The sequence below is a fragment of the Heterodontus francisci genome, chromosome 26 (assembly GCF_036365525.1).
Source record: "Heterodontus francisci isolate sHetFra1 chromosome 26, sHetFra1.hap1, whole genome shotgun sequence".
NCBI lineage: Eukaryota > Metazoa > Chordata > Chondrichthyes > Heterodontiformes > Heterodontidae > Heterodontus > Heterodontus francisci.
Window position 1 is genome coordinate 52,664,486 of NC_090396.1, and position 26,526 is coordinate 52,691,011.

The window sequence follows — 26,526 nt, forward strand, 5'->3', positions numbered from 1 at the left end:
TTGTACTGACTGAAATAAGGGAATCCGATCATCATCTTAGCCTCTGTATGTGCTGTGAAATAAAGCAGCTTAATGATTCATATCTGGCCTTGTCTCGCTAAGTGCTTGTTCATTCTGAACATGTGCAAAAGACACGAATATCTATTTACACCCCTGGGTTATGCTTTAGTTTAGTTAGATATTGGGCAAAATGGCCACTCCTTGAAACATAAAATGCTCAGGCCGCTTAAGGAAGTAACTGGAACCTCTATATATGAAACAATATTTTAAGGCAAGACCTGAACATGTAACATTAACTTTTAAAATAAGAGAGGCTTGAGGCCATGTGCATGATCTTAATGCAGCACTGCATGACTCAAACTATTTCCTGTAGTCTTCATGACATTTTCCACAGTCTCCTCAAAGCTGGATATTGGATATTTCCATGAATCAATGCAGTGTCACCAAATGCCAGCCCTTTTGTTGAGTATCAGAGATAAAAAGAAAAGGCTTGTATTCATTTATTTTGTCAAATTTTTCAGAAATATCACAATATAGAATAAATTGCTTTGAAATGCAGTCAATGTTTTGTAGACAAACACAGCATGAACATTAATTGCATCAAATGCAAAGTTAATGCAAAATGCAATTCTCTGCGACATGAAAGACATTGTAAAATTGAAAGTAGTCAAACTATAATGCAGACTATTGCTCGCCAAGTACTTTTAAATTTGAGTGTCACATTGCCACTTTCGAAAGTTGTCCAAAACTACCCAATCTACAGTCACACACAGCATAACAACCCTACCTCATCGCTTCTACATTGGGGTTGTTTTCCCCTTTGAAGAACTGTTTGGATCGATCAGTCCGAACCACATCTTTATCGACAGTGAACTGAACTTTTCGCCAAAAATCTTCACATTCCTCTGGAGTCATTGACAATCTGCAAAAGGGGAATAATTTAAGCCTCAGTTCCTGTCATTCACACACCCACCTCCCGTTTTTCTGGCTAGCTGCCTTTATATAGCCATCCAGCAACAAGTTGGAGAGGATCTGCTTATTACCTGCTCCTTCCTTCAGATCAGGTGCAGTGACAGATGTGTGAACCTATTACAATTGTGATTACATTTATTTTTAACATTTTAGTTAAAAAAACGCAAAGTAATTTCTAAAATATATTGAGAAGTCAAACAAAATAAATTATATTTTTGACTCAATGTTGGTAGTAACATGGATAATGAGCACGAATGTTAAAAAGCAATACTGCCCCTTTATACAAAGTAGTTATTGAACCCAAATGAACCATACTGAAACATATTTTGAAATTTAACATTTCCCTTAGCGTTGTTTTAAGGTTTGATTTTCTTATTTATAACAGAAAATTTGACTTTAAATAAGTAAGGCAAGTGTTCTCCAGTTCTTGACATTTCCTCAGTTTAATTACTTTAAAAAACTTGCATTAAAAGGTCACCAGTATAACAAACCAAAAACACTCATACTTGGCACATACATATTCAAAGGTACACTTTTAAACCTGCTCAAACACTTTTGTTCAAAGTGTAGCTAACTTTAATATTACAGATATAACAGTGCTTTCCATTGATTCTTTCCTATTTAAATTTTTTTTGGCTCTCCCATTTTTAATCTAATCATTCCTATTGATAGACACTGATTTCTGTCATGACTGGGAGGTATAAGAGTAGCTTGTGTTGACATGCTTTTCATTTTTCCTTTGAAATTAAACAGCCTAACCTCTATTTAGTACTCTGCCCAATGGCCCAACAGAGGCTGTAATTCAAATTAACTACAGATGAAAGACACACTCTACCACACTGTGGCACACTATTTTTTTAAAAATATAAACTCTAAAAGGCTGTCGTGAATTACAGGAAAATAAATACTGCAGAAAAAAAAAATAATGACAACCAGCCAGTTACAAGGATATAGCAAGCTGCAAAAAAATGCATTAAACAAGGTTACTAGTAATGTGAAACTGTGTTTTCATTAACTAATAAGCTACCCACTCACTGACCACCTCTGGAGAACTTGGGCATTATACCTGTCTATGCCAGTAGTGCAAAAGGAGTTTTATAACAAATCAGCAGCCTGTTTTACAACATTCCAGATTCTCCTTTCCACTGAAGCCAATCGCTATCAGCCTGTTTTGTGCTACTGGGTGATACGAGCTAAACCCGTCACTGATATTTAGAGATCATAATTAGTAGCAGGAGTACCCCTTCAACAATGTGATCAATGTTAATGACGGCCAAACAATTTCACCATTATTGAAATATAGCTGTTACAAGTGTGGAGTCTCACTTCTTCAGGTTTTGAATTTTTGGGGAGTTTTTATAAGTGTTAACTTTTTTTTCTTTCAAAAAATGTCTTAATTTCTTTTCTGTTCCTTTTTTCCCTCTCCCTCTTAATCCAATCTTTCTTTCCCTCCTTTGCAGTCCTTCCTATATTTATTTTCCAATCTTTAAACCTTATTGGTTCAGGAAATACCCTGCTGGTTGCCCGCTTGTCCCAGATTCCCTTACAACACCGTAAAAAGCTTACACATTTAGAAACATTGTGGGCACACTTTTTATTTTAAGCAGAAGGGTGCAAGAGCAAGTCTAACGAATGTCAGAAGCTGTTAGATGCCTTGCTACAGAAAATTCTAGCCTAATATAAAACTCTATCCCTTTCATTCCATCTCTTGCCAACTTATTTGTTTGTACTTGAAATCCCCTATGATTATGATTGTTTACTTATTTCATTCATTTTCCTACATATTTCTCCCTCCATTTCCTTTCCATTATTTGGTGATGTGTAATAATAGTGACTAATCCCTTCCTATCCTTTATTTCAATCCATATGTATTCGGTTTGCATCTCTTTAGTCAAGATTTTTCTTTACTGCCATTGTCATTTCTGATCAACACAGCCACCTCACCACTCCTCCTTAGCATTTCTACATACATTATAATATGCAATATTTAACTGCTAATCCTGTCCTATCTGCTGCCATATTTTTCTAATTACTGCCTCCAATTTCCCCATTTTGTTGCGGCTGCTCTGCACAGCACCATACAAGCAATCTGGTACGTTCTTATTTTTCATTACTTCTGCTTGATTTTTAATAGGCATTGCATTATTGTTTTCCTATAACTTTTCTGTTCCATACATATTTATCTCACCTTTACCTCTGTTTGTACTGACGAATGCTCTCATCCCTTTTTCTTATCATTAGGTTATTATGTCCACCTGAAACCCTCTTCCCCTTTACAAGCCTAAATCCTTTTTCTATAATCCCATTTATCCTTTCTGCTAGGATCTTGGTTACAGTGCGTTTCAGATGCAGACTGTCCCAACTGTACAGCTCCTTTCTGTTCCAGTATGAAAAGAAAAAGACTTACATTTTATATAGCACCTTTCAGGACCTTAGGACATCCCAAAGTAATTTACAACCAATGAAGTACTTTTGCAGTGTAATGTAGTGTTGTAATGTAGGAAATGTGGCAGCCAATTTGCACACAGCAAGCTCCCACAAACTGCAATGTGATAATGAACAGATATCTGTTTTTGCAATGTGGTTGAGGGATAAATATGCATCAGGATGTTAAACTTCAGAAAGCTTGTTATGGAAAGATAAAGCTGGAGCCTATCTTGACTCAGTTTCACATTTATTGCACAGAGTAAAAGGATTAAAGACATGTAGCTCCTCACTCAAATCCTTCACCAGCCTCAGTAAGTGTCTGCTTATAAGTGCTCAAGTAAGACCCCAATTAACACCCTCCACCTACATATAATCAAACACACAATTAACAAGGACGCCAAGGATAACTCCCCTGCTCTTCTTTGAAATAGTGTCATAGGATCTTCTACATCCACTAATGTCCTTTAGGGAAGAAACTCACCATCTTCACCTGATCTGGCCTATATTTGACTCCAAACCCACAGCAATGTGGTTGGCTCTTAACTGACCTCTGAAGTAGCCAAGCAAGTTACTCAGTTGTATCAAATACTGCTATGAAAAACTGTAATCCACAAACTGCATTTCAGAATGGTAGCTCACTGCCATGTGAAAGCAAAATTAGGGATGGGCAATAAATGCTGGCAGGGCCAGCGGTGCCCACATCTCATGAATGAAGAAAAAGAACTTGAAAGAGCAGATATGGCCTCAGTTTAATGCCACATCTGACAGGTGGCACCATCAACACTGCAGCCTTCCCTCAGTACTGCACAGGAATTTTTAAGATTTGCCAATATCTGCTTATTTCTCAGCTGACAAATGAGCAATGGGTCAACAGCAAATAATTCCAGTGTTCTGAAGAAATACTCAAGTAGTCAGTACTGGTTATGTGTCCATCACTTATAAATTTACCTTTTTTGCTGAATTTCTTCATATTCTATATGTTTCTGAATCCGCAGAGCTTCCCGTTCTTCTGATGTTGATTCACAGCTGTAAAACCCCAACAGAAATGGCCAGACTTCTCCACGGATTGTAGGATCAATGCCTCCAAAAAAGATTGCCTTTGAAGAAAACACAGAAAACTTCACAATTTTTAATTCAAATTATTTTCTATATTCTCATTACTAGTTCTTTCCAGACAGCGGTATCACACAGAAAATGGAGACATAAACAAGTAGGTGGGCGCTTATATTTTAGCTTTCTTGTAGTCCAAACAAACTTTCAGGGCTTTAATTAAAGCAAAGGGAATCAGAGTGTCTTGAGATGAAACCTGTAGAGGTGACTTCCACCCAGCTGTTATATTACTATGGTTAACAAATTTTGAATAGAGCAAACTGTTACAATAAGGGACTTCTTAATAGTTCTCTGTATTCAGGTTCACAGCAAAATGCAATTCTGAAACAAATTTTCAACCCCTATGATCTAGAAACTGCAATTTTGAAATGTGTGATGAACAAGAGTAATGTGCATCAGGGTGAATGATCTACCCTTTTAACAGTAAAATTGCTATTAGATAATATGTAGGATTTCACCATCGTATCTTAGAAGACTGATAATACCAGCAATGCAAGACTCTTTCGTCAGATTTATTTAAAAACAGAATTGCTTACACAAATATGCAATACAAATGAAGTATTACACAGCACAATAAAGTGGTCTAGATGTAGGTTGCAAAGAGTTAGCTAAACAAATCTGTGTAGTTCCCTGGCCAAAATGCTTCTTATAAAAATAAGTGAGCAATAGTGTCCCACAGTTAAAATAGAATAGGCTCTGGAGGAATCAAGTAAGTGTTAGTTAACAAAGCTCAGGATGCCCCAATGCATCATGGCAATATGACCCAAACCTTCCCAACATGTTGGATTTTTAAAAAATCTGCCTCTTCAGGTAGATATCAAAGATTCCACACAGCTATTTTGACAAAGAACACAGAACTCTTCCTCTGTCCTGACCAACATTCCTCAATCAACCACACCTCAAAAAGCAGATTCATCCTATTTCTATTTGTAGAACCTTGGTGTGCAAAATGGCTGGTGTAATTGCTTACGTAACAATACATTTGATGTTTTTACATATCACCTTTCATGTGTTCAGGACTTCTCAAAGCGCTTCGTAGGCAACAATGTACTTCTGAAATGTAGTCGCTTATTTAGGAAAACAAGGCAGCTAATTTTCACACAAGGTTCCACCAACAGCAATGAGATAAATATGGTACAAGAACAAAGTACTGCAGATGTTGGAAATCTGAAATAAGAACAGAAATTGCTGGAAATACTCAGCAGATCTGCCAGCGTCCATGGAGAGAGAAACAGAGTTAACGTTTCAGACCATTGACCATTTGTCAGAACTCTTGACAAAGGGTCACCAACCTGAAACATTAACTCGGTTTCTCTCTCCAGAGATGCTGACTGACTCACTGAGATAAATATGGTGTTGGATGAAGAATAAATATTGTCCAGGCATTAGGAGAACTCCTTGCTCTGTTGTGTGTGAATTGTGCCATTGGATTTTTTTTTAATGTCTACTTTAGCAAGTACTTAGGAACTCCGTTTACCCTCTCATCCAAAACACAATGCAACACTCCCTCAGTATTGCACTGTTAGCCTAGCCTATGTGCTGACATTTATTAAGCTTCATACCACAGTGTTCTGCCACTCTGTCTCTCACCTGGAAGAAGCAAGGCTGATTTAATTTATTTTTTAATTACTAATTGAATTGTCCTGTCAGAGTGTGCTTGGCCTTCATTATTTATAATTAAGAATCTCTTCAAATCCATATGCTACTCTACAGCAATGGTACATACTAGAACCCTGCCAGTCTTGGCTAGGGCCTCAGCTGCGATCAAAAGCATCACTGTGTCATTGTCAAGGCTCCACAGGTCATCCATCTCCTCCAGTTCAGTATTAATCTTCTCTCTGCTGGTGCAGAATACTCAGCTCTTGTTGTGGAAATTTAATGCTTCTCCAAACCCAATTATCACCATAGTCATCACATACTGATGAAACCAGGCAGGGACCAGCAACTGTGCCATATGGAACAAATACTAGGGCTGACTGATCAAAAAGAATTCTCTATGGAGGCTTACCAGCACATAAAATGAGACTAATATAAATAATTTTAAAAAGCTCAGAATAGACCAATATTAATATTTAACTTTTTAAAAATCATGCATCTCAGAATCTAGTTGATATAATTATAATGTAAAACTATTCGCAATTCCTGCTTGAAGTCTGACCATATGAATAAGAAAAAGTACCATCAAGCTCAGAATTAGGGCCAACTTTTCAAAAAAGAATCATTCTCTTGCAGCAGGGCTGGCAGCAGCAGGGCTGGCAGCAACATGGCTGCTTAATTGTTCAGTGGGAGGAGGATCACTACATAGCTGGGGATTCAGCAGCTACAGAACCAGTTGTACAACTGGGCACTAGGACAGAAGACATGCTGCAGGGATACTAGCAGTGGGAGGGTGCACCTGCAGCATGGTAGGTTTACATAGGCAAACCCCATGTTAAATGTGAACATAGAACATTATAATGGGAAAAAGTTGACACAAACAGCGACAAAAACTCAGAAGTGTTTAGAAACTAATTGAGCAACATTCACAAAGTTAAAAGTCATGACTACAAGTAATATTTGGGAGTGTGGAGTACAAGTTTCATTGTAAAGTTGTGTCAATGCTGGATTAATAAAACTGAAAGAGGCATTACAGATAAATGTATCTATGCAAATACATCGTCTATCTGTAGTAGTCATTCAAAAGGCAGTAGAAAGCCAAATGGCACAGACAGCAAATGAATGCAGATGTACATATTTTAAATATGCTAAAAGATACATATTTTTTCTTCTTCACCAAAAAGGATCCTGTACTCCTCCTTACTATTTGCTTTAGCAGAACCAGGGTTGAGAGGATGGGTAGAAAACTGCAGACTTCTCCATGGTTTCTCTGCCAATGCTCATTTGTGGCCAGCTGGTATGATATGCTAGAGTTAGATTGTGAAACAAGGTGCAGCCAAATTTTCCTGCTTCCTTTCAACAAGGCACCTCATTTCAGTACTGTGCCCAATGATAAAGCCAAGATCAGTAGCTAGTTGCCTGGAGGAACATAACTCATGGCTAAGTTTCAAAATTCTTCCAGCTCATGGGCATAACGTGCTAAACATGTTATACTGCTGAGCTGTTCCATTATTCCCCAAATGAAGATCTATTTGGGGAAATAAAAGATTTGATTCGTTTTATGTAAATATGTAGCCCATATTTGGGCAATTTTCAACTACTGATCCACAAGCAGCCCATAAGCTTTAACAAAAAAGAAAGCCAAGTAGAAGAATATTAGCATTTCCTTTATTTCTGTAAGCTAAGTTCAAAAGGAATAAGTAGAGAGGAATCAATTATGAATAACTACTAAACACAGGCAACGTATTTTTACAGATACATTCAATTGCATACCCTTTCCATTTCAATTTATTACAGTGAATAAACCTAGCTTTATCATCAAACTTCTCTACACTCTGGCCTAATATTAGTACAAAAACCCTTAACTGTGGGCTGTCTGCTAAATCAGAATCAAGGCACTTTGAATTTCTTCCCCAATTCATATGCATCATGGATTTTGCATTTCCTATAGTAGAGCCGATAAAATAGAAGAAAGCAAGCCTGTGGGAGAAAGGAAGAAGAGTGGGCAGGTGTAAGCAGGGGTGGATGGGAAGAAAGGGAATGTGGGACAGAGGGAGCGAGCGGGCAGGGAGAGAGAGCGAGGAAGTGTGTGAGCATGTGCGAGGGGAAGAGAGAGAGCACAAAGAGAAAACTGTTCCAAGATTTCTCTCAATGTCATTCTAGGCACCTGGTTGCCAATGATAACTGGAATGACCTTTTCTTTCCTGTGATTCCATGGTGGAATCATGGAATTCATTATAGTGAACATTCTGTAGCTCAACTGATTGGAGATCTACCATTGTGCCTCACTGATTTTTTATGGCCCACTCTGAAATGGAGCTGTTCATACTGCAAAGCAGCATAAACTGGTTAAGTAATACTTCTTCCTTCTGATGCCCAGAATGAACTATGGTTAACCAACTCAACACATCTCTATTATCCTCAAAACTCTTCTTTGAGTCCCATTTCACAGAAAACACTTTGCTCAGGCATCTGCCTACATTGCTCTAGAGATGGCTTCTAAGAAAGGAATGACGAGCAACAGGATTTTCTCTTCTCCTTTCTTGCAACAAAGAAGCCTATTGTTCTCAGCTTTTTTGCTGACAACCCTGCCAATAATCAGGACAATTATTAATGGTAGGTTAATTATGTTGTTAAAAATACACAGGTGAAGGGCATTGTTTAATAAGGACTTAGAGCAGATATAAAAGGAGGCCCTGTTGGGACAAGTGTGAGAAAGCAGGAGGCACAGCTATGTAATGCTACATTCTGTGAATAAATTGACTAGCAAGAAAAGGATCTGTGCCTAGCTTAATTCTTCACCATTTGGCTTAGAACCATTTAACACTAATCATGTGGGAAACCATGGGCAGCATCCTTAACATGTCCCACCTGTTGGCTAGCTAGCGCTACAGACATTGAATGGTTAAGCAGTTCTCAAACCTTGCGGAGTTTATATTCCTCTTCCACCTGACCAGCATCATTCAGGTGGTTTAGCCATAGGGTGACATCTAACCGTTTGTACATATTCTCCTCTGGGTGCGTTTCTGATGATGGCAGATTAGGGCGTTTTATTGAGAACTGCATGCAAGCCTTTAGATCAGACACCTGGAGGAAATGACATTTACAGGTTATACAGCTGTAAAAAATGCAGTTACATCCTTGAACTGATATATGGTTCTACACAAGTAAAAGCAAAAAAATGCAATAGCACAGCTCCTTCAGACTAAGATACACAAAATACAAAAGGAAAATATCTCCTGCATAAGAGAGCTAAGATAGAAGCTAGTGTTGCCCATTTGTAGCTCTCGTGGCTGGTGAACTCTCATTCATAGAATTTGAATTGGAGCCCAGGTGAATGAACTTTGTTTCTTTTGGATTGGCTACGAATTATTTCAGTTCTGCACTCATTTCAGCATTGCCACTCACTCTTGTAACCAAATCTTAAATCCATTATGATCAAAAGCTTATCCTTACACCCCAATACATAAATTATATGATATCGACTGTTGTATGCAATGAAACCTTTTGTCTATACTGGATACTACAATCTCACATGTGCCTCCTTGTGCGTTTCTCCCATCTTTCAAAGACAGAATTATAAATACTAATGAGACAAGGCCAACAGTAAACCAACAAGCTGGTTTATTTTGTATGGATATACAAATAAATAGGATATGGTCTTTAGTATATTTCAAAATGTTCCTTGAGACAGAAAACAAATCACGAGACGCTTGCCTCGATAACAGGCTAATTTCACTTCACAGACCAGCGAATCCCTGAAACATGTTGACTCCAAGCTCTCTTTCTCTCTCTCCTTTGTGTCACTTTTTCCACTCCTAACTACACATTGACAACTGCCAAATCTGCAATCAAGCTTGCTAACTCCTTGCTAGGTGTGGGACTCCAGGCAGACATCTCTTGCTGGACTCAAACAACAGTCCATTTCAGCATTGTGTGTGTGTGTGAATGACTTTCTTTCTTTTGGGCCTCCTTATCTCGAGAGACAATGGATACGCGCCTGGAGGTGGTCAGTGGTTTGTGAAGCAGCGCCTGGAGTGGCTATAAAGGCCAATTCTGGAGTGACAGGCTCTTCCACAGGTGCTGCAGAGAAATTTGTTTGTTGGGGCTGTTGCACAGTTGGCTCTCCCCTTGCGCCTCTGTCTTTTTTCCTGCCAACTACTAAGTCTCTTCGACTCGCCACAATTTAGCCCTGTCTTTATGGCTGCCCGCCAGCTCTGGCGAATGCTGGCAACTGACTCCCACGACTTGTGATCAATGTCACACGATTTCATGTCGCGTTTGCAGACGTCTTTATAACGGAGACATGGACGGCCGGTGGGTCTGATACCAGTGGCGAGCTCGCTGTACAATGTGTCTTTGGGGATCCTGCCATCTTCCATGCGGCTCACATGGCCAAGCCATCTCAAGCGCCGCTGACTCAGTAGTGTGTATAAGCTGGGGGTGTTGGCCGCTTCAAGGACTTCTGTGTTGGAGATATAGTCCTGCCACCTGATGCCAAGTATTCTCCGAAGGCAGCGAAGATGGAATGAATTGAGACGTCGCTCTTGGCTGGCATACGTTGTCCAGGCCTCGCTGCCGTAGAGCAAGGTACTGAGGACACAGGCCTGATACACTCGGACTTTTGTGTTCCGTGTCAGTGCGCCATTTTCCCACACTCTCTTGGCCAGTCTGGACATAGCAGTGGAAGCCTTACCCATGCGCTTGTTGATTTCTGCATCTAGAGACAGGTTACTGGTGATAGTTGAGCCTAGGTAGGTGAATGACTACATCATATTAAAAATCATTTGGCATACACAAACGAATTCTACCAGCTACTTTATTTGGTCCTGCCTATGCCAAATCATGATACCACTAGGGGCTAAATGTTCTATATCCTTTTTGGGAGCTTGGAGGAGAAGATAAAAAAGGAAGCTAAAATTGGCAGGGAGGTGTCCTGTGCACGGAGGCATGAATGTTGGTCATCAAGGAACCTACATGCTAGCGTTACCAACTCTGGTTGAACATAATCCTAGAGGTTTCATCACATGACCTTTCACCTTCAACTGACCCTACTGGTCAGCCAATATTTTTATAACTGATGAATGCAAGGGTTCAAAGAAAATGTAAAAATAAAACTTAAAAAAAAATTCCCCTATTATTTTTCTTCTGGATGGTTCACAGCAGTGCACAGGAGATTAATCTTTAATTCCTGAGGACTCCAGGACACATCTGCAGGGTTGGCAACTCTACTATGTTCTCAGATCGTCCCATACTTCTGTTGAACTTGAATAATTTTAGCGTAGCAGATAACAAAAAGTATAGGCTTCATTCCTTCTAAACCATCGGGATTCCACATTCAAGTTGTAGATTGGCAATCTGCTTTTGGGCATTTAGCACTGTAAAGTGACCCAGCCATAAAATGCACAGAAATGGCTTATGGTGACTTGACTTGCCTGCTAATTTTTAAAAAGATGCACAGAAATTACTTATGACTTGACTGTTGGTGTTCCCACATTTTTTTCGTGTAAGGAAATGCCAAAGCTCTACTTGGTCTCAACCATAGATAGCACAACTGAGATGGAGTGGGAACTCACCATGTGGGAAGCCTCTGTAGTACACTGAATTATCTTGAACCAAGCAAAAAAATGACCTCCACATTCATCTGGCCTAACCTCCATGTTGCAACTTAAGATAGCCAGGTGGCGAAGGATAGAACTTGAGCCTCGTCTTTACATACAAGCTTTTATTTACACAGAGACACACAATACATATCATGCATCTCCAATCCAACAACCACAGTTTCAGCCTGCTCCTACTTAGACGAGCACAGGTAAAACCCCAGTTAATGCCCACCTGAACACAATTAAAATACCATTAACACTCTACAGATGAATTAATGTATAATTAAAAACAAAAAGCAGGATGTCCAGGCACATCAACGTACTAACATATATTACTGCAAAGGAATGGGCAAACATTTCTAGAGACTAAAGTTAAATAGGTCTCCACAAAGCCACAGATGGTCCAGGCTATAATTCAGGCCAAAGGGATTTCACAAAATGCTAAATTAAAATTGTGCATTTTAACACTTCAGTGATTACTCTCCCAAAATCAATTAACAAGATGCAAATTAAATTAGGGAGCACTAGCAGTAGACTGCTAATCAAGATGCCCCAAATCTAAATTCTAGCCTTAAATAATATTTGGACTTGGTTAACAGCATTTGGTGAGGTTTCACAGTTTGTTAAATAGAACAGCTTAAAGGGGTGGAGAAAGGAAGGAAAGAAAAACTGTTTCAAATCAATCCTACTGTGTAAAAGTACACCTTCTATAAGCCAATATGGACTGACATTTATTGGACGAATTTGTTGGCTCCAATGTTTACTCCACTTTTTTCACAAAATATTGTCTCAATTTCCTGAGAAACTATAAAATGAACAGATGAGATGAGAAAAAGGAAGTGATAAATTTCTTAAAGTACAGTTTATAAGATGCCCCTTGTTCTGGAGTGAACCTATTTATTCTATTATAAAAGCAAAATACTGCGGATGCTGGAAATCTGAAACAAAAACAAGAAATGCTGGAATCACTCAGCAGGTCTGGCAGCATCTGTGGAAAGAGAAGCAGAGTTAACGTTTCGGGTCAGTGACCCTTCTTCGGAACTCCTATTTATTCTATTATTGTGTTGCACAATGCCTGGGATGATGATGATCTTTGTAATCTATTAAGCCAATCCACATTAAAATTATGCTCATTCTTTTAAAATGTTTCCACCCCCACTCTGCTAATTTTCTTTGTTTGTCCTGAAGGTGTTGACTACACTGGATTATGAATCCCCAGGAGCTGGTAATCTTCTGCAGATAGGTTTTCTGATCCTGTTCCTGACACAATGGGTTTAGATCATACATCAGTCATGGGCCTGTTGGTAGCACTCGCGCCTCTTGAGTCAGAAGGTTTTTGGGTTCAGGTCCCACTCCAAGGACTTGAGCACATAATCTAGAATGACACTTCAGTACGGCACGGAGTAGTGCTGCACTGTTGGAGGTGCTGCCTTTCAGATGAGAAGTTAAACCGAGGCCCCATCTCTCCTCTGAGGTGGACGTACAAGATCCCATGGCACTATTTCAAAGAAGAGCCGGGGAGTTATCCCTGTTGTCCTGGTTCATATTTATCCTTCAATCAACATCAAAAAAACAGATTATCTGGTCATCATCACATGTGTGCAAATTGGCTGTCACATTTCCTAGATTACAACAGTGACTACACATCAAAAGTACTTCATTGGCAATAAACACTTTAAGACGTCCTCTGATCGTGAAAGCCACTATATAAATGCAAGTCTTTGTTTTCTTTCATAGGTGAACATTTTTCCTGTTAGTATACAAAAAGGCTGACCTTGCACAATCTTGAATTTGGCCTAATCAAATATCCACAATAAGCCTTCAGCTTCAACTGGGTGTCAACTTAACTCCCAGTTAACAAGCAGCTCACAACATGGGGTGGAATGTCCTGCAAAAGCAACAGGTTGCTGTTGATTTTCTAGGTGTCAGCCACAAAATGCACTCCAGCAAAGCTCAGTCCTTCATTCAATGACATGGAGGAAAAAGGACAACTGCCCTTTTCTCAAATAAAGCAGTGGAAGTGCTACTAAAGTAAGTGCAGGAAAGGAGGAAAGGGGATGCTCTACTGGACAGAAAGGCACCCTTTCTGTGAACAACCATATGCACTGTATGAGAGGTTGTGGCCAAAAGAGCAAATGTATTCCCCACTGCCCACAGAAATGTGAAAATGAGCCAAAAATTTGGCAGCAACAGGAAAATGGCCAAGACAGAATACTCAGCACTTGCCTTGCCAAGCTAAATAAGCAAAATATGCATCCTCAAAACAATTTCCTCTCAACCTTACAGCTTGATTGAGGCCACATGAAAATCATGCAAACATTTTCAGAGATTCACATGCATGTCCGAATTGCTGCAAGTCAAACTTGGTAGCTACTCCTGAAATGTAGGACTACTGTCCTATTTAAATCTGTAAAGTTGTGCCAATAAAGCAAGCTTCCAACAATACCTGTGCATGATCATTTACTAATGCAGGGTAAGCACTTGTCATTATCTGTATTCTTCAAACTTCCAATATCTCAATAATCCGCTGTTTGCGAGTGGAGGTGGCACATAAAGGAAGAAAGCAAAAGTGCACAGAAGGATGCTCTGCAACTTCAGGCCAGTAAAGTCAATTTGGAGACACAACTAAGTTCAGTAGATAGAGGGAATATGGGATGTAAGGGGAGTGCAATTGGAAGCCTTCCGAACCTCAGGGTTAGCACCATTCATTTGGCACCCACTCTCTCGCTCTACTCACTCATGATCTCCACCATACACTGCAGCACAACAGCATGATATGTAGTATGATGCAATGTAGGCTTGAGTTGAAGGGATAAATTGCAGCCAGGTTTTTAAACCTAAGTTTCTCTTCTATTGCTATAGGCATTCCCTAAAGAGCAGGAGAGGGGAGGCGGTGGCGTACTGGTATTGTCACTGGACTAGTAACCCAGAGACCCAGGTATTGCTCTGGGGACATGGATTCGAATCCCACCACAGCAGAAGGCGAAATTTGAATTCAATTAAAAAAAAAAAATCTGGAATTTAAAGCTAGTCTAATGATGGCCATGAAACCATTGTCAATTGTTGTAAAAACCCATCCCATGAAACCATTGTCGATTGTTGTAAAAACCCATCTGGTTCACTAATGTCCTTTAGGGAAGGAAATCTGCTGTCCTTACCTGGTCTGGCCTACATGTGACTCCAGATCCACAGCAATGTGGTTGACTCTTACATGCCCTTACATGAAATGGCCTAGCAAGCCACTCAGTTCAAGGGCAATTTGGGATGGGCAATAAATGCTGGCCTGGCCTGTGACACCCACATCCCATGAAAGAATTTTTAAAAAAGCCATAAGCTTTCAATGCTGGAGGGTAAGGTAATACCTCACAGTACAAATCATCATTGACATCAAATGTTGCAACAACCAGAACAGGTACATTGACTCTGGAAGATTAGGACAGTTTGAGGAGGGAGCACAGGGTGAAGCACAGAGCATGAACGAGCAGAATTAAGTGGAAGCAGCTGTAGAGGAACCGGTGCATGCACACCTGAGGGCTAAAGCCAGAAGTTGGGGCTTCTCGGAATGTGAAAGAATGCTTTCCAAGGATTAACTTAAAGCACCCTGCAAAGTCTGATGACAACTGAGGAAGATTCCACTGCCTAACAGTGTACAATTGCTTAACAGAGAACATGGCAACTCCAAGGCTATCTGCAGCAGACCCCCCAATGGCAGAGGTCCTAAACCCTAGTGGAGCATCTGTTATGGATACTCATACTATGGAGACATAGGACTCCTAGTGTCCTATTTAACATCACAATGCTGGAAAGAACCCTCGAGATAGGACATCATTGACTTCACCAGCACCCTCAGTCCTACTCCCATGCACACTAGTGGACATCCCGAGAGTGCCCAGTAGCAGAAGTAACTGGTGGAAGTAACAATGTCTTCCACATACAGTGCCTTTATAATGAAGCTTCCTAAACAAAAGGCGAGCAGGAATTAATGTGGGATAGATGTAGTTCAAGTTTTAAGGTGAGTTGAAGGGCAGTATTCGGGAGGTAGGCAAGCAGAGCACTGTAAGTAATAGAGCTGGGAGGTGACAAAGCTAAGGATATGTTTTAGTAGTAATCAGGTAATGTTTCTTCTGCAAGAGCCTGCTGTACCTCTTATTTCACCAGGAATAATCTTCTGGTAGATTCTGCCTTTCTTGCTGCACCCTTGCCTATGGGTGGCCCTCCTCCTCCATACTCGGTCTCTTTGGATAGCAAAGTAATGCAGGAGGTGACAGATTATAGTGCTCTTAGAGTTTAAGTCAGGCCTTATTGTAAGTCACCCACAAGTTACCTGAAGCACTACTTCAAGATGCCTATAGTATGTTTAATAATGATCTTGGTGACACACCTATCGTTGCTCTTATGCTGCTGCTCACAATTGAACAGAACATGCTCCTTGCTATCTACCTTCTTAAAATGGACCAGGTACAAAGAATTGTTTTAACAGGAAATGGTGTGGGAAGTGGTTACTAACTTGGAGTGGCAAGCCTCATTGTTCATGAAAAGTATGGGCTTGAACCCTGTGCAGAAATAGTCACATTGGTGCCAATAATGGACTAAACTTTCGGGAATCTGATGTGAAAATAATTTTCAGCCCATTTCACCGCTGTTGCGTTTTTGGGGGGGAAAATACACATTTTTAATGCACTTGCGGACATATATCATCAATGACCTGTTTGATGCATTGGTGCATTGACTGATGTTGATATGCCCTGTGGCAGCTTGGAATGAACATGAGGCATAAGCATTTAAGGCACTAGCAGTGTCATCTCGGTTGTCATCTTGTCTGAAGGTCAGATTGGAGGACACAGCATAATACTGTAACTATCTCCTTGGTGATGTGGAGCTTGCAAATAAGGCTCTCCACAGGCAAACCCAAGTACCTATGCATCACTCTGTAGAATAGCTCCACATGTGAGGGTTATGTGGGCAACCCACCTCTAATCTAAACGCTATTTTCTTTCATTCTTCTTCAGATCCTCACCTTCCACCTTCGAAACAAATGAATAGGAGGAGGGAGACAGAGAATTCCTCAGCATGGCATCAGCAATACGCTTCACAAGCCAGAACCCTTCTCAACCATAATCTAGTTTGCATGGGTCACCATGCAAGGACCAGATTGTTCTGAAAACATAATTACTGGCAGAGATGTGTTAACTGATGGTCTGTTACCAGTTTGTGTAAAAGCTGGCTGTGATGAAACTGCTAATTGATTTCTTCAAATGCTTTTGCATCCGAAAATGCTTTGCAAGCTAGCGTAATACAACTGAATTTTTGGTATATCTAGAAGACTGAAGGAACATTTAGGTTAAAGAACAGAAAGAAAATGAAACTTTCATCTGACAATATTAAAAGCATTTAACAGAATTACAAAGTGTCACAGCAAAGTATCACTATCTATGAAAGCATTATGGTGATCTGCATCTGTGCAATACAATTAAATTTGGAATCTGTTTCCAGGTAGTTAAATTACCATGAGGTATGTAAATAGTTTTCAAGTGACCAAGAGCAGAACCAGAATTAGCACTGACTGCCTACTCCCAGGATCAATGTAATCATGCAAGTATCTCAAGTCATGTTGATTACATACCTGATCTCTTTGATGGGTCTCAGTGCAATATTTCCATTGTTGAAACACTTCACTAAGTTTATCAAGACCACCATGGTGAAAATGGAAAATCTTGTACTGACTTTCACGGCTAGCAATGACTAGTTGTCCACATGTGCATGCTTCATCACTAGGAGCAATACATTGGAGAAACAAAAGATTATATTCTGTACACTGCCCGTAGTTATATATAGCCACCTTTTGCATGCATTTGTTTTGAAGGCAAGGGATGATTATTCATATCTGCTAGGAATGGATTGAAATTAGAAAAATCTAGTTAGGATACTATAAATAGATTTCCCGATAGTCTCCAGAGTTTATGAGAGGCAAGTTGATGGAGGTTACTGCCGCTGAATCAGTTAAGAACAAAATATTTTTCTCAGGCGTAATTTTGTGCTGGAAATCACAGATTTGAATCAGGATCTAAATCAAAAATTCAACTAACACATATTTTTGATATAAAGCAAAAATACTGCAAATGCTGGAAATCAATAAAAGCAGGAAAAACAAAGGTCAATGAGCATCTTATTTTCTGCACTCTGCACAATGTCTAGGCTTATAAGCTTCGTTGGAAGAAGCATTACGAGCCTGAAGTGTTGATTCTCAGATCTGTCCACAGATGCTGACAGACCTGATACATTTAAAACAGAAAAACACCTGTAAATGTATTATTTGAGCAGCCTACTAAATGTTAGTTAATATTATGCTTCATACTACAGTAAAAACTTTAATGTTGAAAAAAGATATGGATCTTATAGGCAATATTGTTACACTGATCAATTCTGACAGTTTCAACAATCAAGCTAATAAATACAGTAAAGAAACATAACTGGGGCAGCGGGGGTATCTGACATACATTTCTTTGCAAAACAAAATGGAATGCAAGTAAATATGCAAAATGCTGTACTGCTGAAGAAATATGTTGTACACGCAAACCTTTTTGCAATCCATTAAGAAGTGTCCTGGTACTCAGATTCTTTAAATTTAACCTTCCCTTTCATTACTTCTATTCAGATAGACAAGTGCTCTGAAGTACTAACTACTAACGAAATGAACACAGCACTTAGAGTTTAGAGTTTATTGATTGAGAAACACACTATGCACTCCAGAGGCAATTGCAAAGAGATGGTGCAATCCACATTTCTTTCTTAATGAAATAGCATTTAAATACATTTCCCATAATTTATTGAACATTCAACAGAAAAGAGCGATGGCATTTGCAGCATCTTTGCCATTATTTGATTACTTATATTCTTTTATATGGACAAAATGAGCTTTCTAATTTCATGAACATACATACAGATAAAATATTTTTAAAATGAGCATTCTAATGTTCATGTCTTAGAATACAGCTTTCTTTGCAGTTTTAAAAAAAATCTCCCCTGGACTCCAGTAGCAATTAATCTAAAACTTATAACGTATTTTGTTAGTGTTTGCTGTCTGATCACCTTTTTCTTTCAGTACAATTGTTTATTCCATTATAAAACAGGTTATATTTGAAATGCACAAAAGCAAAATACTGTGGGTGATAGAAATCTGAAATAAAAAACAGAAAAATGCTGGAAATACTCAGTTCGGGCAGCATCTGTGGAGGGAGAAACAGAGTTAATGTTTTAGGACGATGAACAGAGTTCTGATGAAAGGTCATTGACCTGAAACATTAACTCTGTTTCTTTCTCCATGCATACTGCCTGACCTGCTGAGTATTTCCAGCATTTTCTGTTTCTATTTGAAATGTACTCTTTTCCCATTTCCCAAACTGGAGAGTGAAAGCAGTACTACTTCCGATCACAACCAACCAAAAGTATGAACTTAGCATGAAGCAGCAAATCTACATCATTTAACAACATAACGCTGAAGCTGCAACATAACTGGGACTCCTGCAAACTTTGTGGGGAAATGGATGACTGCTTTTAGCAGTTTTGGTCAGAAGCAGCAAAATGAACTATTTACAGATGTGGAAAGACAGAACTCGTACATTTTAAAAACTGCAAAAAAAACATTCAGTGCTCAATGGCATTAACTCATAACAACATGGCAGCAATTCTGCAGCACAGTGGTGTTATCAGAGGACCGCTTTCATATCCTTGAGATCTTATACATCAGCAGAATAACAATCATAATTAGATGTTAATACATTCAGGTGCCATAAGGGATATGCAAAGTAAGCAAAAGAATAAAAGGAAGGAATTGAAAAAAAAAAAATCAATGCAAGTCTTCAAAGCCAGATTTCCTCAGTCAGACTGGCATTAAATATATATTAAAATTACATAAAGTAACCCTTTCCAAATCACCTGACAAATTTATATCAATATTACATTTGTTTTAAAATGTTGCAATATGTCCAATTTCTTGGTTAAATGGATAATTTAAATTCACATTAAAAGGACGAAATAATTACAAGACTGAATACTTCAAAATTACATTTAACTGCTTTCACTTCAAAAGAAACCTCAAAATAATAATTTTATTCTGGATATAAAAATATTTACAAAATTGCCTGCATCAAACTAAGCAAACTATTTCTATTAAAGATTGCAGGCTTGTGTGATGCCATTCATCTTGCTCCTTTAGTAGTGACAGCTGTATCCTGTTGGCTCATTTCCATTGACATTGCAAGGACTCATATTGAAACAATTTATTTTTTAGTTTAATATGTGCAAACTTAGCAACTTTCAAAAAAAAAAATATATTGAACATTTCCAACAAAAAACCAATGCAAAATGATACAAGAAAAAATTAATACTATTGCATTATCATCTTAAGAAAAGCTGAAGAAATCACTGCAGCTTTCAAAAATGAGTTACCTGCAATTTTTGGAGCAGCATTACTTCCCAGTTAACATTCATTGATAAAGAACTTTCAGCTTGCAGCTGCCTCACATTGATTTGGTCCAATCCAGTTTATGCAGGATCAAGTTAACAACTAACTTTAAACAGTTGCAATTTACTACAAACCAATGTCTGCGATACTTCATATTCAATGGCATGTCACAAATTCTATAATTTATTAGGTAAATAGAATGAAGACCTGATGCATGAACTTCAGTAGTTTTTCTCTAAACACTTTTTATTCAGAACCTTTATGTCTTGAATGAGACAGACATTTGAAAGAAGTCTTTTACAACTTTTAACCTTGGTGGTGTTGTTCACAATGAGTCTTGGCTCTTTCCTGTGTTTCTCAGTTTAAAAAAAGGCCTGCTCTGTTGATGTTAACCAATGGTGGCACAAAGAAGGTCAAAAAGTTATCCTTTTTCCAGGCAAAAAAAGTCAAAAAGAGAAAATAGATGAATCTGGAATCCAAAGAATGGGTACCAATAAGCAGTTACAAGGAATTTAGAAGTCAATGAATTTTAATATATTTATCTTTTGAAAACTTGCAGAATTTAGTTGTACTCGAAACAAGGATAGTGACAGATTGATAGCATACATTGAGAATGTTTGTAGAAGTCTGTCATGACAATAAGAAGCAGCCTTAAAGCTCTGTTATTGGATTTTATTTGTGACTAATTTAATCTAGATTCAATCATTGCAGACGAAACCATTAACAAAACACAGATCAGTATCATTCCGGTATTTTGTACACAATGTTTGTTTCAGACATTTCCATCCTGGATATGGACACTTTTTTTTAAATAAATAAGAACCCTCCCCTGAAAAAAACTAAAATTCATTATTAATTTATTAATCTCAAGGAAACTTTTCTCCAAATTTAAATCTTCCTAAAAATGTTAATCCAGAACAAAGTCATCTAGAATCATGAGCTGCAGATCATTTTGTTTAGGTACAAGCATAATAACTCAAGTTCAACTAACTCATCAACTGCATTATTAATCAGACACTGTATGTTAATGACATGATATACATACATCACAATAGGTTTCAACATGCAGGCTTTACCACACCTTCATGCAGCACAGGCAGTAGCATCTTCCTCATCAGAACTGTCAATTAGGCCCATAGAGCATGTTGGAGTTATTCCAGGTAACAATCCAAACAGGACTAGAGAGAGCATCTTTTGTTAAACTGTTTGGAGCTTCTCTTTATAGATGAATAATACATATGGGAGAAAGAGAGAAAGAAATAATAAATGTAGAAATTCCTTATACTAATGGGAGCTAGATTTCTAACCTGAAAAAAAGGCGCAGTGATCGCATTTGGCCCAAATCAACTCTAAAAACACCATAGAGTTGCTCAAGTGCCAACACCTTCTGCTGTTCTTCCCATTTTGTGCTGTGTGGTTGTGTACAATTCTCAGAAAACTGCAAAGTGTACTGTGTATCAGAAGAGTGGTCTGAGATGGAGCTTGCCAAATTAGCCATATGTTCTTCGCACATCTCTCTGTATAATGAGGAAAAAGGGGAAAGAAAGTGATTATTAAAGTATATTTTCTAAAGTAAAATTAGAGTGGAAAATATAAATTTATCCAAAGTAATGGTTTGTTAAATTGGATAACAGTAACCTCTTCACTGCCATTTTAAATTCAAATTGATAGTTTAAACAGCCAATTTTAGTATCAGGGTCCTTTCAAAGTGAAACATTACCAACGAAAAATTCAAATCAACAATGGAAATGAAAACTACTGCAGATGCTGGAAATCTGAAATAAAAACAGAAAATGCTGGAAACTCTCAGGTCAGGCAGCATCTGTAGAGAGAGAGAGAGAGGAAAAAAAAGTGTTAACGTTTCACGTTGATGACCTTTCATCAGGTCATCGGCTGTTCTGACAAAAGGTCATTGATCTCAAATGTTAACTCTGCTCCTCTCTTCAAAGATGCTGCCCGACCTGTTGAGTGCTTCTGGCATTTTCTGTTTTTATTACTAAAGTTATGATTAATGCTTTCTACATATTCTCTACTGCTCCTTGATATCATTTGAGCTTCCAAATTTAGAAGTAGAATCCAAATTCAAGGAGGTTAAACTCAAAGGTCTTACTTCATACACTAACAAGTTCATTTCATGTAATATATTTTCCACCAATGCAGATACAGAATTATACCAGCTTTTAAATAGAGGCCATTGTAAATTGCCACTAGTGTAGGTAGGTGGTATGAGAATTGAGGGAAGGTGGGGATGTGAGAGGGAAATGGGATTAATGTTTTGGTGCTATATCTCCCTATGACTGACTCTATGACAGAGCACGCAGTGAGTTGCAAAACTCTTCTTTCAGATTTGAACATAGTCAAAGATAAGTCATACTGCTGTTCTACAAAGCAAAATAATACATAATTGGCACTAATTGGCAAGTTTATTCAAAAATGCTACAAAGATGACAGGAAACGGAGTACAAATGTGTTTGCATATCAGTTTGCCCTTTGCAGTAGTTAAAAACGAAAGGTAACTACTGTTACCAAAAAAATAGCAAAACAAGCCATAGAAAATATTAGAAGTGCAAATTTAACTTTAAAATCGCTGTTTGAATTGGCCAGTGACACAAGTCATCCTGTACAGAGTTCCTGATTTTGATTGGGTCACTGATGATGGGTACAAATCAGATGTCTGGTGCTCCCATGCAAATCACTAGGAGATGCACATTGGGTTTATACAAATATGATTGCAGAATGCTAGATGGATGTGAAATTGTACAGAATAAAAAGCATTTAAAATTAAATATGATAAATCAGAGGTATGGCAGAGTTGTGGTATGAAATACCAGAAACTACAGAATTTCCTTCAGGTCCCAAGATGAAGCATGTTGAACCAGATTCCAAGAACACAGACTCATGGGCACATGTCCTTGCATGTCTAGACCCTGATGTTGACTGGGTCACTAGTGAACGGTAGAGTGGAGGTCAGGTGCTCCCCTGTAACTCATTGGGAGTTGCACACTGCGCTTATTTTTATGTAGCCCTTAACAGCCAGTTACCGTAGAGCACAGTCCTGGAACTGTAGCTTAATCACTCGAACATTGTATGCCTATGTTTGTGTGGATAGCTTCGGTCCAGCTAGCGTGAGGGAAGAGAGAGCAAGAAAGAAAGGAATAAAAGCTAGAAATATATTCTGATAACGGTAGTCAACTATGAAAACATATCATAATGCACGTGTTGCCTAGCTAAAGAGTATTATTTCTCACATCAATTCTTAACTATTAATTGCTTAATCACTTTACAGAAGCATATTGTGGTTGTGCATATTTAAATAGTACATCAGAGTGCTTAGGACTATTTTGCCTAACTTTATATCATTAAATAGCTACAATCTCAGCCCCAAAGCTTTAGCACCTGAATTTTCCCTCTGGGTGATGCAGTCATAGCAAAGGCACGTTAGCTGTCGTATACCAATTCAGTCTCAGGAGTAGTACTCCTTTACACTTGACATGAGAATCCTGAATAGCTAAATAATTATATAAAGCCTATGGGACAACAGAATGCAACAAAGTAGCTGTCTCAATGGATCTCTCTTGTCACCATGGGACTCTCTCTTCCAATGACTTACTGACAAGTAATCAAAAATATGTTTTGTTAGCTTCCAATGGAAAAGAAACTTTAACACAGCGGATACTTAAAATAGACCTGGCTACAAGAGTATTTCTAAGTTAGTTCAGCTAATACAATTTCATATCTACAAGGCAATCTGCAAATAGAATGTGTGTCAAACACGACAAACAGCAATCTTAGCAATTATAGTGAAACTCAATAGCCATGAAGCCAAAATACTTACTTTGCTACCCAGTTCAGCATCATAAAATGGTTAATGCCAAGTGACATAACTATCACAAAGAAAGCGAAAATTGATATACAAATACACCCAAAATAGTCACACCTCAGCTAGGTGCAAGTTGCCCCATTACCATGCAAATAGCTAGTTCTCAAATTATTTTCTCAAAAGATTATGCACAATTTGTACAAAACTTCTACATTTTCTTTCTTTGTCCAATTTCCCCATCGAACAGAGGCTATCTCACTTCTTTGTGTAGCATTTACTTTCTCAGGCAGTTTTCTTGCTTACTTCTATCTTTTAAAAAAGATTTTTCTCTGTTCTTTTCTCCATTTCCATGCACTGTACAATATTCCACAGCAAAAAGAGTAAGCAATATGTTGAACCATTTTCTCCTCCCTACCTTTTTAAAAAAAACACTTCGGTTTATCTTTTCTACTTCAGTCACATCATGAATTGAAATAGTCATTGTACCACTTGATGGAGAATTTCCTTTTTAAATCCAATAACAAAATAATTACAGGGAATTACATTTTGATGTAGCTTCACTATTCAAGACCACCTAATGTAATGAAACACCTTAATTACATCAAAATGGGACTATTCTGTTTTACTTGAAAATGGGTTATCACACTTTCCTCATTTGTGAAGTAACCTGGGGATCATATTCCAAACACAACTTAATATTTACAACTTTAGAATTTGTGGGGGGAGGGGGGGGGGGGTTGGTTGACAGAAGAAATAGAATCCTAATTTGCTGATGGACTGTCAAACACATGCTTAACTTAGTAGTCTTTATGTACAGCACTTGTGTTGAATTCCCAACAGTGTCTTCTGACAGCTCATTTGAGTTATGAACAATTTGAAGCCAATATCTTTCAGTATGATAACAGGTAGTGACAGGTGTTGAGTGGCAAAATTCAATCTCTGTTCTCATGTTAACATTCAGTCAATTCAAGACTTTATCAAATGCATGGCCAAAACTACCTTAAAAGCAATTATTTTTAATGGCAGAGATAAAATTATATTAGGGAAAACATTGTAAAGATGGCATCGAACATACCTAACATTGGTATACAACAGGAATAATTTGCATTTATATAGCATATTTAACACAGTAAACCATCCCAAAGTGCTTCATAGGAGTGTTGATGCAAAATTTAGCACCAAGCCATATAAAGTGATAATACAACAGGTTATACAAAAGCTTGGTCAAACGAGAGGTAGAGTGTTTTAGGAAGGGAATTCCAGAGCTTAGGACCTTGGCAGCTGAAGGCAAGGCAGCCGATGCTGGGGTCCAGGAAATGTGGAATGGACAAGAGACCAGAGTTGCAGAAATGTAGAGTTCTTGGAGGGCTGTAGAGTTGGAAATGGTTGCAGAAGTAGGGAGGGGCGAGGCCATGGAAAGATTTGAACACAAGGATGAGAATCTTAAATTTGAGGCATTTCAGGGTTTGGAGCAATGTAGGTCAGCAAGTGTAGGGCAGTTGGTGAATGGGACATGGTGCAAGTTATAATACAGTCTGCAAAGTTTAGGATGAGCTCAAGTTTATGCAGGCTGAAGATGGGAGTCCAGTCAACAAGAGAATCGGTATAGTCAAGTCTACAGGTCACAAAGCAAATGTGAGGGTTTCACCAGCAGATGGGTGAAGCAGGGTGGAGACACGGTGATGTTATGATGGAAGTTGGAGAAGATATGGGGCTGGAAGCTCAGCTCAAGGTTAAATAGAATGTCGAGGTTGCCAACAGTCTGGTTGATTCAGAGCCTGTGGCCTGGGAGAAAAATGGAAAAAAAAAAAATGGTGGCTAGGAACAGTGTTTGCAGTGGAGGCCAAAGACATCATTGGCTTCAGTCTTCCCAATGTTTAGTTTGAGGAAATTTTGTCACATTCAAGGCTGAATGTCAGACAAGCAGTCTAACAATATAGAGGCAGTGAAGGGTCACGAGGTTTAGATGAAATAGAGCTTAGTATCGTCAGCGTACATGTAGAAATTGACATTTTCTTCTGATGTTGTCAAGGTGCAGCATGTTGAGAAACAGCAGGAGGCCCAGGATAGGTCCTACTCAGCAAGAAGGTTTCAGGGAGCAGCAGAAGCACAGATACAAGCAACCAGTTTCTTCGCTCCCCCTTTCTTTTTCAAAAACTGGCAATCCTTCAACCTACCTCAGCCTGTGACCCAACAAGTTTAGGGATCTCTCCTTCCTTTCCCTCTGTTTTTCCATGCTCTTTCTTCCCCACTACATTCTCTTTACCACATACAGGTAGGATAGCCTGCAATTCCCTCTCTGCTTCAGCCTAAGCAACATCAGATTGACCAAATCCCTTGCTTTTCAGAATAAACGCTCAGACGTTTCATGCCATCTTATTTCAACTTTTTAAGACCTGTATACAATATTATACTTATAATGGCTGCCCTGCTTCACCAGATAGAATATTATGCTTAGTTTTTATGGCAATAGTTATTATTTGTTTGTCTTTATTTTCTGGGGCAAGTTCTTCAATAAAGTATATAAAAACTAT

The 26,526-nt window shown here is 38.6% G+C and overlaps 1 protein-coding gene across 3 annotated transcripts in view; it reads right to left on the reverse strand.

Moving 5' to 3' along the window:
- Positions 1-26,526, reverse strand: part of tbc1d16 (TBC1 domain family, member 16) — a 120,368-nt gene that overhangs the window by 32,846 nt on the left and 60,996 nt on the right. For 2 of the 3 annotated variants that reach the window (XM_068058231.1, XM_068058234.1), the window contains 5 exons: positions 21,480-21,689; positions 17,332-17,479; positions 9,028-9,192; positions 4,348-4,496; positions 788-922 (listed from right to left, as the gene is read on the reverse strand). In XM_068058231.1, coding sequence (XP_067914332.1) covers positions 788-922; positions 4,348-4,496; positions 9,028-9,192; positions 17,332-17,479; positions 21,480-21,689 — 807 coding nt within the window. The remainder of the gene's footprint in view (positions 1-787; positions 923-4,347; positions 4,497-9,027; positions 9,193-17,331; positions 17,480-21,479; positions 21,690-26,526) is intronic. The other variant, XM_068058233.1, reaches the window with a different exon arrangement.